We start from the raw sequence: 14,779 nt of genomic DNA on the forward strand, positions 1-14,779 counted from the left end.
ATCCTGGCTGAGGATACAAGGAATTGGAAAAAGGATTCCATGAAAGAACCCAGTGGTGGTGGTGCTGGCAGGAGCAGCCATCCCACCCCGCTCCCAGACAAGGATCCCAGTGTTTGTGTGGTCTTTGTAAGGTTTGGGATACGGGTTTGCACTTGGGGAAACTGAGGCAAAGAGGGGGAAAGGGGCCAAATTTCCGAAGAGCTCCACAAATCCCAGATCCTGCTGCCCAAACCTTCCTATGGGATCCCTGCCAGCCCCTCCTGCCCCTTCAGACTGGCAGCAGAGCCCTTTCCTGCTACCAAATCCCTCTGCCTGCTTTCTTGGGCTCATTTAGCCAAGAGTTCACCCCCTTGAGTGGCAAACTAGGACAGCGATGCCAGAACTGGGATTTCTGCAGGAGCAACCAGGATGGGGAGGGAGGAAAACAGAAAAATCCCAAAGAAAAACCCCAATGTAGGGATTTTTCTGTTTAATTTTCCTTGCAGCACTCAATCCCTGAGGGAATGATCGTCCCCTCCAAAAGAAACCCCTTCCTGGGCCAGGGTTTGCTCTTCCCTCTGGCCCTCCCAGTGCACACCCAGCTCCCTGGGATCCTTTGGATTTGGGTTTGGAGTGCTGGTGGGCTGGGGTGGCACGTTGGTGGTCTGCAGAGAGCCAAGGGTTTGAAGGGCACTTGGTGTGTCCAGCTGGAGAAGAGGATGGAGCAGGACGGGCACTCACAGTCCCAGGGTGGGCACTCGCTGTCCCAGGGTTCTCCCATCTTTGGGGTCTCTCCCAGCCTCTCATATCCAGGGATTAGCTGAGCTTCCAGGACACGGGAGTGTCCCACAGCCATCCCAGGAGCACCCCATGGGGACCATCCTGGTTCTCCACCCTCATCCTTCGGTGTCTCGGGCCATCTCTCTTCCTACCTGGCCGCAAGTGGAGTCCCCACCAGTGAGTTGGTTTAAACATTCCTTGTCCTGGATTCATCCGTTGCATCCTCATCACCCTGATGACTCGTCCAACCTTCTTGGTGTCCAAGAAATCCAAGTGTCACATTCCTGGGCGCTGTATCTGCTCCACCCCATGCTGATTCAAACCCCCAATCCTCAGGGATGTTGTCCTCTGGGAATGTCCCATCACACAAACTCTCCAGCCCTTTGGATCAGTGGCAGCTCCTGGACCTTGAACCTCTCCGAGATCCTCATAAATCAGCACTCCCAGACCTACAAACGAGCTCCAATTAATCCCCGTCCAGTCAGGCACAACCCAGAGCTCCTCCTGGATGGATGAGGGTGAGGAGACACCAGAGCCAGCACAAAACTCCCTGGAAAAAACATCCCAACTCTTGGGCAGGGCCGGGATGGTCCTTTTGGGTCCTTCCATGCCAGGACATTCCGGGATGTCCCCAAACACACGGGGTTTCCCAAGTTCTGAGGCACAGGGTGTGACTGAAGAGCCCAGAGGTGGATTTCTCCTGCTGATGAAGCCCAGCCCGTGGTGGCCAGGAGGAAAAGGGAATTCCAGCGGCATCTTCTGCTGCCACGAGGACACACTGGTGGCCACGAGGACCCACTGGTGGCCACGAGGACCCACTGGTGGCCATGAGAACACACTGGTGGCCACGAGGACCCACTGGTGGCCATGAGAACACACTGGTGGCCACAGCAGTGGCCCCCAGGCTTGGGGAGTGGCTGCTCCTGATTCCCGAGATCCTGCCGAGGGAAATGCTCCTCTAAAAGCCTTTTGGGGAGGGAACCACAGACATCCCAAAGTGCCAGGGAGGGTTTGGGATGAAAGACCACCTGGAAAGGCTGGAATTGCCCCTGGAACAGCAACGTGGAGCCACAACCCCAAAGAAAGAGGGAGCTGATGTGGAAGATCTTCCAGGAGCTGCATCATCAAGAATGGGGAAAGTAGAGAATTTTTATAACAGATAATATTATAAAAGATAGAATTTTATATGGAGAAAATTTTATACATAATCTATTATAAAATATATATATTATATATTTATAAATATAATATATTTTAATATATTATAATGTATATTATAAACCATATAATTGATATTTATATGATTTTTATAAATAATATAATTTAATATTTTATATTATTATAAATAATTAGTTATAAAAATATAAATATTACTATAGTATTATAAGTCATATAATAGTATAAAATATGTAATTTTATATAAAATAGTTTTATAAATAATGTAGTCTTATATAGCATTATAATGATTTATAATCATAGAGGTATTGTTATAAATATTAAAAATAATATAATATTATAACATATATAATTATAGATATTAAAATAATTTTAATAAATAATATATTATAAATAATGTGATATATATTAATAGACATCATTATGTATAATTCTGTAAATATTGTCATATTAGAAATAATATGAAATATATCATTTTATCAATAAGTAATTTTAGAATATAATAACTAATGTAATGTTATATATTATTATAAAGGATTTATAATAATATAAATATTGCTATAAATATTAGAAATAATATAATGTAAAATATATCATTTTATCTATAAACAATTTTAATAAATATAATATAAAAAATATAATAAATATATTTTAATAAATATAATAATGAATAATATTATATTGTATATTAATAGAAATCATTATGTAAAATTATATAAATATTGTTATAAATATTAAAAAGAATATGAAATATACAATTTTATATATAAGCAATTTTATAATATTATATCGAATGTAATAGATATTATTATAAAGAATGATTTATAATACTATAAGTGTTGCTGTAAATATTAAAAATATATAATATTATATATATTATATATAAATATTTTAAATATGTAATATCTTAGAAATATTGTACTATTGTATATTAATATATAATTAATTGTAATATATAAATATTTTATAAATATTATAAATTATATACTATTATAGATTATATAATTGTAATATAAGAATCTAAATATTGTTATAAATATTACAAATAACACAATAATATATTATATGTATTATATAAATAATATAATAATTCTATATTATAAAATATAGGATTTTTATAAATACATAATTGTTGGCATTTCTCCATTTTCCCATTGGTTTTCCCCTTTCTGCCCCCCGAATTCCCAGAGGAAAAGCCTGGAATGATCACACGGACACCGGGAATTAGGAATTATTCTTCTTTTAATTTCACATGGTTTAAAATACGATATGAAATAAGGCTACAGTATATAAAAAACTCTCCAGCAAAATGATGTGCCAGCATCAGCAATTCAAACAGAACCAATCCCCCCTTCCTTAACAGTTCAATGCAGGAGGGATTTCTTTTTCATTTTGTATCCTTTAAAAACAAAAGACCAAAACAGACCAAACCACACCACACAGACACACACACACACGTCGCTACATCTCTAAGCTACCTCAGCTCAGGGGTTTTTTTTTAAAAAGCACCTGCTTTTTCCTTTTTTTTTTTTTTTTTTTTTTTGTTAAATCTCACTTTTAAACTTCTTTTTTTTTTCCCCGCCCCACTTTTAAAAAATATAAATTATATGAAAATACAAGTTGGAAAATAGTCGAACAGCACAATATAACAATCTCTTTTTTTTTCTTCTTCTTCTTCTTCTCTGTTTATCAGCTTAAAAAAAATGCGTAAAAACAAAATAAAACCAAAAAAAAGACTTTTTTTTCCTTTTTTTCCTTTTTTTTTTCTTTTTTTTTTTTTTTTTTACTGAGGCAGTTAATTCCTGGAGATATTCCATTATAACATATATGTATACATAGATTTATCATTTATTTAAACCTCTTTGGAATGTAGACAACAGCTCAGGGGTATCATATAGACCCTACCAGAGAGCAGAGCACGCCAAGGCATCCCAATTTTCCAATGGAATAAGCAATCAAGCCCTAAAATCTGGGAGAAAGCCCCTCCAAAAAGAGCAAAAAGCATAAGATGGAGGTGATTCCTGGATTTCCTGGGGATTTCTGGGACCCTTTTTTTGGAGGAGGAGTTGGTTTGGAAAACGTGAGGAGGTTAAATCTCATTTTGTCTTTTCTTTTTTGGTTCTTTCTCCACCTGAACGATCACGACTGGATGAGGATGTGTGGGAATAACATGGATTTACACCTGGACACACAGGAATGTCCAAGGATTATGGTGGTCCCATACATGGGGATGGAGAGAGATGGGCAGCAGAAAAGTGCTTGTGTTTTTTATCATTATTGGGTTTTTTTCCCCTCTTTTTTGGTCCCAAATATCGACTATTGAGGCCCCCGAGAGCTGTTTGTAAAGAAGGGCTCAGGCTCTGCCAGAGGGACCAAGGGACATCAACCACATGGAGAAGAGTAGAAAATGAGCAGGACACAGAAAATATTCCCAAAAAAACCCCAAAGCACCTGAGACATCCCAAAACAAGGCAAACCCACCCGATTTCCAATGGCCATGGGGGTGGAATTCACCCCCACACAGAGAAACCAGCCCAGGGGTGAGTCCCAGCTCATCATCCCCCTCCAATCCAGCCTTCTGGATATCCCAGCACAGGTGGGATCCCAAATTTCCACGGAGCTGGAGGCCAGGAGGTCAGAGGGTCTGGGCTGAGCAAGGCTGGTCCAGCACAGCCCTCACCAAAGGCCAGCAGGGAAGGCAGGAGGAGAAGGAAAAAGGAACAAAATCAAAAGAAACAAAGACAAATCTGCAAATTTCCAGTGTATAAACAGCAAACATCTCGGGGATGGTCCCTGGAGGGGGAATGAAAAGGAAAGGAAAAGAGAAAATGATGGCCCTGGTGTCCCTGGCATGGGATGGCTTGGAGAAACGATGGAGAAACTCCAGCCAGGGGCTGCTTCCGAAAACCAGAGCTGCTCCCATGGCTCACCCTTTCCAACCTCTAAACCAACTCCCCAAAGTCACTGGGAACACAGCTTGGAAACCTGGAATAATAAGCATGGAGGGGTGGAAGTGGGATTTAGACTGGCAGGACAATGGGGTTGTACCTGAACCTGCACTTCCTTCTACTGGAGGGAAATTTTATCCCAGTTTTTTGCTTGCAAAAGGCACTTCAGCTGCAGTGGAGCAACCCAGCAAAGCAGGAGGGATGTCCTGGGACAGGGCACGGTGCCAGGGCAGGAGCTGGAGTGCCCGGCACCCTTCTGTGGGTGTAAGGGGGTTCTAAGTGACCCATGCTGGGGATTTGCAGCAAGACAGGACCCTGAACATCCCCCAAACCCCTCCAACTGCTGGAAATCCAACCCACACGGAGTGTCCTGCTGGGATGCCCTGTACCAGCTGCTCCCCTGTGCCCTCTGTGTGCTCCCATCTCCCATGTCCCTTTCCAGCTGCTCAGAGGACACAGTGGAGCTCTGCCCTGGTGCCTCACTGATGGAGGGGACTCAGCCACGACATCCCAATTTTCCTCTCCTCTGCTTTCCCCACCCTCCCTGTGTGCCCAAAAGATGAGCCAGGGCTTGACTTCCCAGTGGGCAGCATCCCTTTCCTCCTTTGGGGCGTGTTCCCTTCACCCTCCAGCCATCCCCTCTTCCCTCCTTTCCATCCATCCCACCTTTTCCTCCCGTGGGCTCAGGGGGACAACCCCCAGCCATGAGCCAACGGTGTAACAACCTCCCTGCCCAACCCCCCCTGGGCTGGAGCTCCCTCTTGGCCACTCCCATCCCCTCCACCAGCATTTTCTTTTCAAGCAGCAGCAATTTTGGGGCTGACCTGCCCTAAAATGACCAATTTTAGGATCCCAAGGTGCTCCAGAGGAAATGGATGAGGGTCCAGGACCTCTGAGCATCACCTTGGGATTGGGCTCCCCCTCCAGCCCTGCCCCTGCTCAGGGGGGAAGTGCCTGAATATTTTGGCTCTTTACACTCAGTGTCCTGTCCTTCCAAGCTGATCCTTTGGGACCAGGCAGGCATTGCCCACCCCCATCCCTGGAAAGCCTCTGACCCCACTGGTGTCCCACAGTGCCCCTGGAATGACCTCCATGCCCTAAAACACACAGACTGACAAAACAACATGAAAAGAAGGTACTTTTGGTTCAAACACGTAACACTGGCTTGGAATGCAAAGGCCTGGGGGGGGAAAGACTCCAGTGGGCAGCCAGATCCTCATGGATCCAGCTTTGAGGTTGGACTTGGATATGGGAACACTCACTGATCCTCTAAGGCATCCCAGAGCATCCCAGAAGTGCTTGGCACAGCAGGATTGACCCCTCCAAACAAAAACCAGCTGCAGCAAAGGTTTGGAGGGCAGAGGGAGCAGCTCCCACTAGGATTGATCCCACGAGCAGCTCCCACCGGGATTGATCCCAAAACCATCTCCCCTGAGCACAAGACCTCGTGTTTGCCCCAGGTTTGCCTCCTGTCCCTCACACTTGCTAGGGTTGGGCTCCAAAAAGCCATAAAAAGCCTATTTGCAGGGATAATTTTCCCCCTCCTGTGCCCAGGCAGGTCAACACACACAGCACTAAAGACAGAGCTGGTCACAAAAGGAAAGAAAAAACATTTCCCTTTGGGTTTTTAACTTTTTCCTGATTTTTCCCCTCAGTTCACTGCTGTGTTTTCCATCTGTCACCTGGAAAACACGGGAATTTCTCCCTGTTGGAATAAAAAACCAAACAAGCCTAATTTTCTGTAAGCACCAAAGTGATCCTTGAGCAAAGAAATTATTTGGAAAACACAAAAAAAAGACATTTTCCATAGAAATCTTGAGAGGCTTTGTGCAGCCAGGAAAAAAAAAAAAAAAAAAAAACCAACCACAAAAGGAGATATTTCAACCAGCTTTATCAGCACAGAGTGTGGGACTGGAAATGAGGGTGGCACACCCAGCCAGCATCACCAGGAGCCAGTTTGGAGTTAATTTTCCTTCACATCCAAGTTGCAACGTTCCAATTCTCCAGTGGGGTCTACATAAACTAAATTCTATTTTTTTTTCTCCTTTTCCTCACTGTGATAAAATTCTCTGCTGGCATAACAGAAACAAACACACACAATATTGCAATACTGAGACCATCTTAGAGCTTAAGACTATTTAAAAAAAAATAAAAAAAACAACCAAATACTGGCACAAAATTTAATAAAATAAAACTTTAACAAGTTAAAAAATAAAAAATAAAAAATAGTCTTGATCCCTCCTAGGAAAAAAAAAAAATCTGTCTCTTGTAGAAAAGAAGACAATGGACAGAAAAGTGATGGAACAAGAACAACAATTCTTGTGTTTTTCCTATATTGCCCCTCCCCGAAGCAGGAATATTCACCCAGTTGGTTTTTCCCCTCCCCAACCCCCCCAAAAAAAGTTGAAAATCCCGAAATCCTCGGGAATATTGTCATTTCTTGAACTGTCAGTTTGGGTGAACAACCACAGGGATCCATTTCATCATATTTTTTCTAAACAGCAAAGGGTGGGGAGGGGGTTGTTGGTTTTTTTAAATGAGCTACATTTTTCTGGCTTTCTTAAACTCAGAATTTCACCCCAAAACAGCCTGTCTTGGAGCTTGCAGGAAACAACCATAAAGCCCATCCTTCTCTGAACCAAAATGGCCAAAATTTGGCTCTTCCTCCACCCTCTCCCCCAACACCCTCAAAGCATCAAATCTGAGTCGCTCTTGAAAAAAAAAAACAATGTAACGAACGGAGAGAATTTTGCCCCCAAAAAAGCCTGTCTTGGAGCTTGCAGGAAACAACCACAAAGCCCATCCTAACTCTGAACCAAACTTTGGCCAAAAGTTTGCCTCTTCCTCCACCTGACCCCCTCAAAGCATCAAATCCGAGTCGCTCCCGAAAAAAACACAACGTAACGAACGGCAAAAGGAACAGCAAAAAATGCGGGGAAAAAATGCACCAACACAGTCCCAAAGGCTCTCCAGGAGGACAGGGGGTGGCCCTGGGTCCTCTTCACTCGTCAGCATCGGGTTTGACGTCCAGCATGGCGTGCAGCTCCTCGGGGGTGTAGCCCAGCAGGCTCTGCAGGTCGCACACGAAGCGGTACACGTAGCGCTTCCCCGCCGTCTTGTGGATGATGTTCTTGTCGTAGTAATAACGCAGCCCCCGGCTCAGCTTCTCGTAGTTCATCTTGGGCTTGTTTTTCCTCTTGCCCCATCTCCTGGCCACCTGGCAGAGGGGGTGAAAGGGAGGAGAGGTCAGCATGGCTTGGTTGAGTTCTCAGCTGGGTACGAGGGGAGGGAGAGGATTTTCTTTGTCGTTGTTTAAGTCGGCGTTGAGATGGACACGGGTGGGCCACGAGCATCAGTGCTTGGAACAACCAACCCAGAGCACTGCAGAGGGTTCAGTCTGGAGAGGAGGAGACTGAGGGGAGACCTCACTGCAGTTCCAGCTGCTGGGCAGGGGCACAGGAGGGGCAGGGACTGAGCTCTGCTCTGGGGGGACCAGGGACAGCACCCAGGGAATGGCTGGAGCTGTGTCAGGGCAGGCTCAGGTTGGATCTCAGGCAAATGTTCTTCCCCCAGAGGCTGGTTGGGCACTGCCAGAGCTCCAGGAGGGTTTGGATGATCCTTTGGGGCACAGGGGGTGACTCTTGGGGCTGGGCCTGTGCAGGGCTGAGGGTTGGACTGGATGGTCCTTGTGGGTCCCTCCTGACTCAGCATATTCTGGGATTCCATGAGGATACACAGAATCATTTAAGTTGGAAAAGCCCTCTAAGATCAAGTCCAATCATTCTCCCAGCACAGCCAATCCCATGTCTAACTCATGTCCCAGGTGCCACATGCACATGGCTTCTAAATCCCTCCAGGGCTGGGGACTCCACCACTGCCCTGGGCAGCTGTGCCAGGGTTGGACAACCCTTTCTGTGAAGAAATGTGAAGAAATTTTCCCAATATCCAACCTAAACCTGCCCTGGTGCAACTTGAGGCCATTTCCTCTTGTCCAGTCTCTTGTACTTGGGAGAAGAGACCGACCTCCACCTGGCTCCAACCTCAGCCAGGGAAGGCAACAAATCTGTTCCCCAAAACCAGTGGACAGTCCCCCTCTCTCACCTGTCCACAGCCTATCTGAAGAGCTTTGCCACTGCTCCTCTCCCTGGGGTGTTTCAGCTCCTTCCCACCAACTCTGGGCACAAATCACTGCTCCCAAGGTGTCACTGCTGCCCCATTTTTAACCAGGTTTCAGTTGGTTTCCCCACATACCCAAAGCCAGAAGAACATGATTGCACAAATCTCAGCCCCAAAGAAAGGAGCAATGGGTTATCCACACCAATATCTCTGAGGAATTTGGGTTGTGCACTTCATTCCAGGGAACTCTACCTCGTCTGGGTCGGAGAGTTTGAATTCCCAGCCATCGCCCGTCCAGCTGATGAAGGACTGACAGGACTTGTCAGTGAGCAGTTCCAGCAGGAATTGCCACAGTTGGATGGGTCCACTGCCTGCAAAGACAAAGGAGACATTAATGGGACATTAATACCAGGAAAAGCACAGCCCCTCCTATCCCGGATGGGGGAAAAAAATCCCATGCAAATGGTGTTCACTGGAAGAAAAGAAAACCTCCTGCTGTCAAAACCAGCATCAGCAGCCACAGGGCAAGATGTGGGCTGAGCTGACAGCTGGGGAGTTCAATCCTGCAGGTAACAGAGCTTCCTATTTGCAGGAAGAGCTGAATATTCATGCCCTGGAATGCTTCACTTCGAGTTACATAAATAGGATTATTTTTCTGGCAGGGGAAGAGCGAGGAGTCATTGTCTTGGCACAGGAGCACCCAGTGCTCTCCATGCCAAAGAGCTGCTGGCCATGAGGTGAACTCCAGCACACTCCTGCTTCCCGACCTTCCCGAGATAAGGGGGGACCCAGGTATGACAATTATTTGGCCTCTTCCCAGGGCGTGTTGCTGCAGGAATGGGCGAGGCCGGCTCCGAGGGGGGACGGCACACACAGAGCAACCCAGCTCAGCACTGCTGGAGCTCCCCAGGGCAGAGCTCAGCAAATCCAGGGGAAACCTCCCTGGGGCTGCTGCTTCCCCTGATCCAGCTGCAGAGGCAGGAGGGGATGGACAGCATCCTGTGCCGTGGACGTTCCACCTCTCCTGACAACACTGTGGTCTCCACGTTTCCAAAATCATCGCTAATTTTGACCAACAGGAATTTGCTTTGGGGTCCCAGTGCCCTCCAGTGCCCCCCAGTGCTCCCCAGCCTGGTCTTGGCTGGATTCAGGGAAAGGTTTCACAATACTTATCTCTTCCTTGGGCCTGTGGGTGGATTTCCCCATGGCAAATCTTAGGAAATCATAGGAAACCTCCCTGTGGTTGCTGGTTCCCCTAATCCAGCCGGATTATGATGGACAGCATCTCATGCCACGGACATTCCACCTCTCCTGACGACACCACGGTTTCCATTTTTCCTCTGATTGCTAATTTTGGCCAAGAGAATTTGCCTCAGGGTCCCAGAGCCCCCCAGTGCTCCCCAGCCTGGTCTTGGTTGGATTCATGGAGAAGTTTCACAACATTTATCTCCTCCTTGGGCTCGTGTCCCAACCCAAGGTAGAGGAGAAGCCCTGGAGCCAAAATCTCTTTGATGAGCAACTTCCAAATGCGGCCACGCCCAAAATATTGCACTTAGCCCTGGGCAACGTGTTTTGGGAGAGATCCTGCCAGGTTTGAAACCCAGTCTAGGACATATCCCTACTAATAACAATAACAGAGCCAGCCGATGGATGAAATGATTTATCCCAGAAGGAATTGCACAGGCTGGATTAGGCTGGGATGAACCCAGTGCTGACAGCGACGAGCAGGAGCTTCGAGCGGGGAATAAACGAGCCATGGGCTCAGAAAAAGGGAGGGAGCCCAGCCTGTTTCCAGGAATGACAATGGGAGCTGTCAGAGCTGTGGCTGTGGGATAACCCAAGGAGGGAAGAGTTTGGAATGACTCAAAAGCAGTCAAGCTGCTGGGAGGAGGAAATGAGGGAGCTGGCTCCAGGACAGGGGAATTGTGGGTCCCATCCAGCCCTTCCCAAATTGCTTCCCTCCTGTCATCCCTGGGGAACTACTCCTGGGTTTTGGAGGCACTGGGTTCCCTGCCAAGCCCTGGGGGTTATCAGAGTCACGGGCAGGACAAAGCAGGGAGCTCCCAGTGTCATTTCTGCCTGGAAATGGGAAGAGACTCGGCGGGAAAGGCTCCAGCCAGTCGCTCCCGGCAGGAGCTGGCCAAGACAGTGACTCCAGTAGGGATGGAGTTGGGTTATCCCAGCCAAAATGAGGGAGGAAATTCAAATGATGCCTTTGCCTCTCATCCCAAAGGGAAGATCCAAAAGCCTGGCCTGAAATGGCACCACATCTCAAAGCTTGGGCCTATTTACAGCAGAGAAATAAACACAGCGAAAACATGGGGAAAAAGGTTTTTCTGGCCACCTGAGGTGTTCCATGGGAAACATCAGGTGAATTCCCAAGGGGATGGTTTGTCTTGGCCATATGAATTTATATCAGTTCCCTGCACAGAGCCAGGGAGCCTCCAAGCCCCAAATCAGGGTAACAGAGACGTGGCCAAGGAACCAAGGCTGAAGTGAGACCGGGTCCATCCCCTCAGATCTGTCTCTCTCCTGCCCAACCAAAGGACAAGGATTTTTTGTTGATTCCCTCCCCAAAGTAAGCTGGATGGAAGCCCACCCCCCAGAGACCAGGTTCTGGGGTAAGGAAGTGCCCCCAAAACTCCCCTGGGCCATCCTGGCTCTGCAGGAGCCTTTGGAGGCTCCAGTGGCACTGCCCCCGAGCCAAGTGGCCAGGGCAGTTCCTGCTTGGCTTCCAGTTGGCAGGGAGATCTTTCCCCGGGGGAAACCCAGGAATTCTTGCCCTCTCTCCAGCAAGCAAAGCAGGGCTCCTGCCACCCTCTGCTGGGTACTGTGGGATTTCCAAAGGAAGCAGTGTCATCCTTGGAACAGGGATTCCCAAGGTCTATTCCGAGCTGCCTGTGGGACACGTAAAACCCCAAATTCCTCTGCGTTGGACAAGCAATTATGTGAAGAATGTGTTTACTGCAGGGCTCCAGGCATGTCCCAGCTCCTGTAAACACACACCCTCCCTGCCCCAGGGGAGGGCAGAGGGGCCCTGCAGATGTGCCAGCCAGGGCACCTTGAGATGTCAGCTGGGCACGAGGTGGCAGGAGCCAAACCCTGGCACATGCCTGAGCCTGTGTGCCCAAAACCAGGAGGGCAGGAAGGTGAATGGAACAGGGAAAGAGTTCTGGAAGTCCAGACACCATCTGGTGCAGCTGCAGTTAGTGCTGGGAGGGAGATCTGCAGAAATGGGCTCCTTTCACCTACTCTGCAGACTAGCAAGGAGCTGGGAGATCCTTGGAAATCTCCTCTTCTCCCACAGGATTTCAAGCTAACCCTTGGCTCGTGCAGCGATGCCACTCCTGGATGTCACATCTCCAAAGCTGCCAGGCTTTGTGTGCACCCCAGGAGCTGGGAGCAGTGCCCATTTTCCATCCCTTCTGCTTCACCCCTTCCTCTCATCCCCATCCAGGGCTGGAAATCCCCCTTGGGATGCCTGGTTGGGATCACTCCATGCCACAAGCAGACACAGACTGTTCCAGGCTGGCACAGCTCAGTGGGTGTAACCCACCCCAGGACCCATTGGTTATCTCCAAAACCACCCCCACTGGGGTGTTCCTGCAGCCTGGGTTTGGATGCAGCTCCAAGCATGGAGTAGAGGGACACAAAGCAACTTTTATGCCCCATGCACTTCCAGGAGATTCCCAGAGCAGCCCCAGCCCTGGCTGGGGAATGGGGGCAGCCCCTGCTGCACAAAGGACAAGGGAGGATCAGAGGGTGGGGGGTGACCTCCAGCACCCCCGGGGCTGCTCAGAATAGCACCCACCAGAGGGGCCACAATGGGGGCCCTGTCTGGCCCTGGTGGCACTGAACAGGGTCCTTGAGCAGGGAGTGTCACACCACAGGAATTCTCCGGCGTCAGGGGGAAAATATTCCTCTGGAGCCGGAGCACAGGCGGCTCCTCCAGCGGGAACAGCCGGAGCTCCCGCAGCACCAGCCCCCTGAGGGCACCCAGGGGTGTCCCAAGGGCTAAGAGTGTGGGGCCACACCATTCCTTGCTCAGGTTTGGAGGTTCCCCCACCCCATTCCCAAGCACTGGGAAATTAAACTGGTGCAGTGCTGGTGGCACCACCCGGCTGGGGCGGATGGTGCCAAACCGGGGAGGGCACAGCCCCAAACGAGTCATCCCCACTCTCTCGAGACGGTTTCACACACCACCCCTCTCAACGGCCTCTGTTTTGGTTTCCTTCTTTCAAACAAGAAAAGAAGAGAAAAAAAACCCCACCTGAAACCCCCCCTCAGCACTGCACCTCTGCTGGGGCTCTGCGGTTTGTGGTTCCAACCCAACAAAACAAGTGCTCGTGGCAACGTCTCCAAAACAGCCTTCACCTCTCTCACGTGAGTGTCACCTCACTCACCCTGCCCCAGCCCCCCTCCATGGCACCGTGGTCCCCAATTCCCCCAAAGTGTTGGGGCACAGCAAAGCTGGTCCCCATCACTCGTCAGCTCAGGCCCAGCCGCCTCCTCTGCAGCTCCTGCCAGGATTGGGCAGGAGTCACACACTGGGAAGTGCTGGGAGGGCAGTGGTGGAGCTCAGGTGGAGGCGTCTCCAAAAAACAGGTGCGAAAAGAAGCAGGGAAGGACCCAGAAAGCACCTTCCTTGGGGAGCAACTTGCTTTTGGCCGTGATTATAGTTAGGACAAGAGTCAGGTGGGCAACTCTGAGCAAGAGCTGCTTTCCTGAGGCACCTCCTCTGCTCTGAGGAAGATGATGTTGGGAGGACTGGTCACAGAACCTCCCAATTTAGAAGAGATCAACTCCTGGCCCCGCACAGGACAACCCCAACAATCCCACCACGTGCCTGAAAGCATCATCCAACCTTCCTCTGAGCTCCAGAGGCATCTGGCAAAGCTCAAGGGGGTTTCATGAGCTTCCCATCCCCCCTGAGGGTGGCCCTGCAGGCCCTGAGCTGCTGTGCAACCCCAACCAGAGCAGAGCCAGAGCCAGAGCTGCTGTTCCCCCCAGCCCAGGGCTGCAGCAGCTCGGGGGGGCTCAGCCCCTCCACGCTTGGGCAGCGGCGCGTGGGGCCGGCTTTGTTTGCACGTCTGGCAGGTGGAGCAGCAGCCACTGAACCAGTCCCACCTTCAAGCTCCACACCCTGGGGAGGGGAGAAGGGCCCCAGAGGCAGAAAGCAGCAGGAGCTGCTGCTGGTCACCCCTGAGGTCACAGGGATGACCCAGAGGAGCAAGGTCACACCACCCCCTGCTCTGCACGGGGTTAGAGGGGCTGCTGTGCTGGGGAAGGGACTGAAGCACAGGGCCTGTAAGGAGAGGCTGAGGGAGCTGGGGGTGTTCAGCCTGGAGGAGGCTCAGGGGAGACCTCCTCACTCTCTGCAACTCCCTGACAGGAGGGGGGAGCCAGGTGAGGGTCAGACTTTGCTCCCAGGAACCAGCAGTAGGACACGAGGGCTGGGTCTTCAGCTGTGCCAGGGGAGGTTTAGGTTGGATATTGGGAAGAAGTTCTTTATAGAGAGAGTGATCAGCCATTGGAATGGGCTGCCCAGGGAAGTGGTGGAGTCACCATCCCTGGAGGTGTTTACAGTGCCATGGGCTGGGCAAGGTGGTGTTGGGTCAAAGGTTGGACTCTATGATCTCAGAGGTCTTTTCCAACCTCATTGATTCTGTGATTCTGGCTGCTGGGGGGGCTTCCTGCACCTCCAGATCTCCCTGCCCCAAGGGCAGGTGCCCACACAGGCAGAGCACGAAGGATGCTGATGTTTCTAGGAATGCTGCTGC

General features: G+C 49.3%; 1 protein-coding gene across 3 annotated transcripts in view; it reads right to left on the minus strand.

Annotated features, from left to right (window-relative positions):
- Nucleotides 1-3,159: 3,159 nt before the first annotated feature.
- The window catches only part of ETS1 (ETS proto-oncogene 1, transcription factor), an 84,242-nt gene continuing 72,622 nt past the window's right edge, over nucleotides 3,160-14,779 (minus strand). Inside the window, exons 8-9 of one of the 3 annotated variants that reach the window (XM_017809807.1) lie at nucleotides 9,252-9,370; nucleotides 3,160-8,100 (exon numbers count right to left, since the gene is read on the minus strand). In XM_017809807.1, coding sequence (XP_017665296.1) covers nucleotides 7,885-8,100; nucleotides 9,252-9,370 — 335 coding nt within the window. In that variant the 3' untranslated portion in view covers nucleotides 3,160-7,884. The remainder of the gene's footprint in view (nucleotides 8,101-9,251; nucleotides 9,371-14,779) is intronic. The other 2 variants (XM_017809808.1, XM_017809806.1) reach the window with 2 other exon arrangements.

The sequence above is a fragment of the Lepidothrix coronata genome, unplaced genomic scaffold (genome assembly GCF_001604755.1).
Source record: "Lepidothrix coronata isolate B3197 unplaced genomic scaffold, Lepidothrix_coronata-1.0 Scaffold27, whole genome shotgun sequence".
Classification (NCBI taxonomy): domain Eukaryota; kingdom Metazoa; phylum Chordata; class Aves; order Passeriformes; family Pipridae; genus Lepidothrix; species Lepidothrix coronata.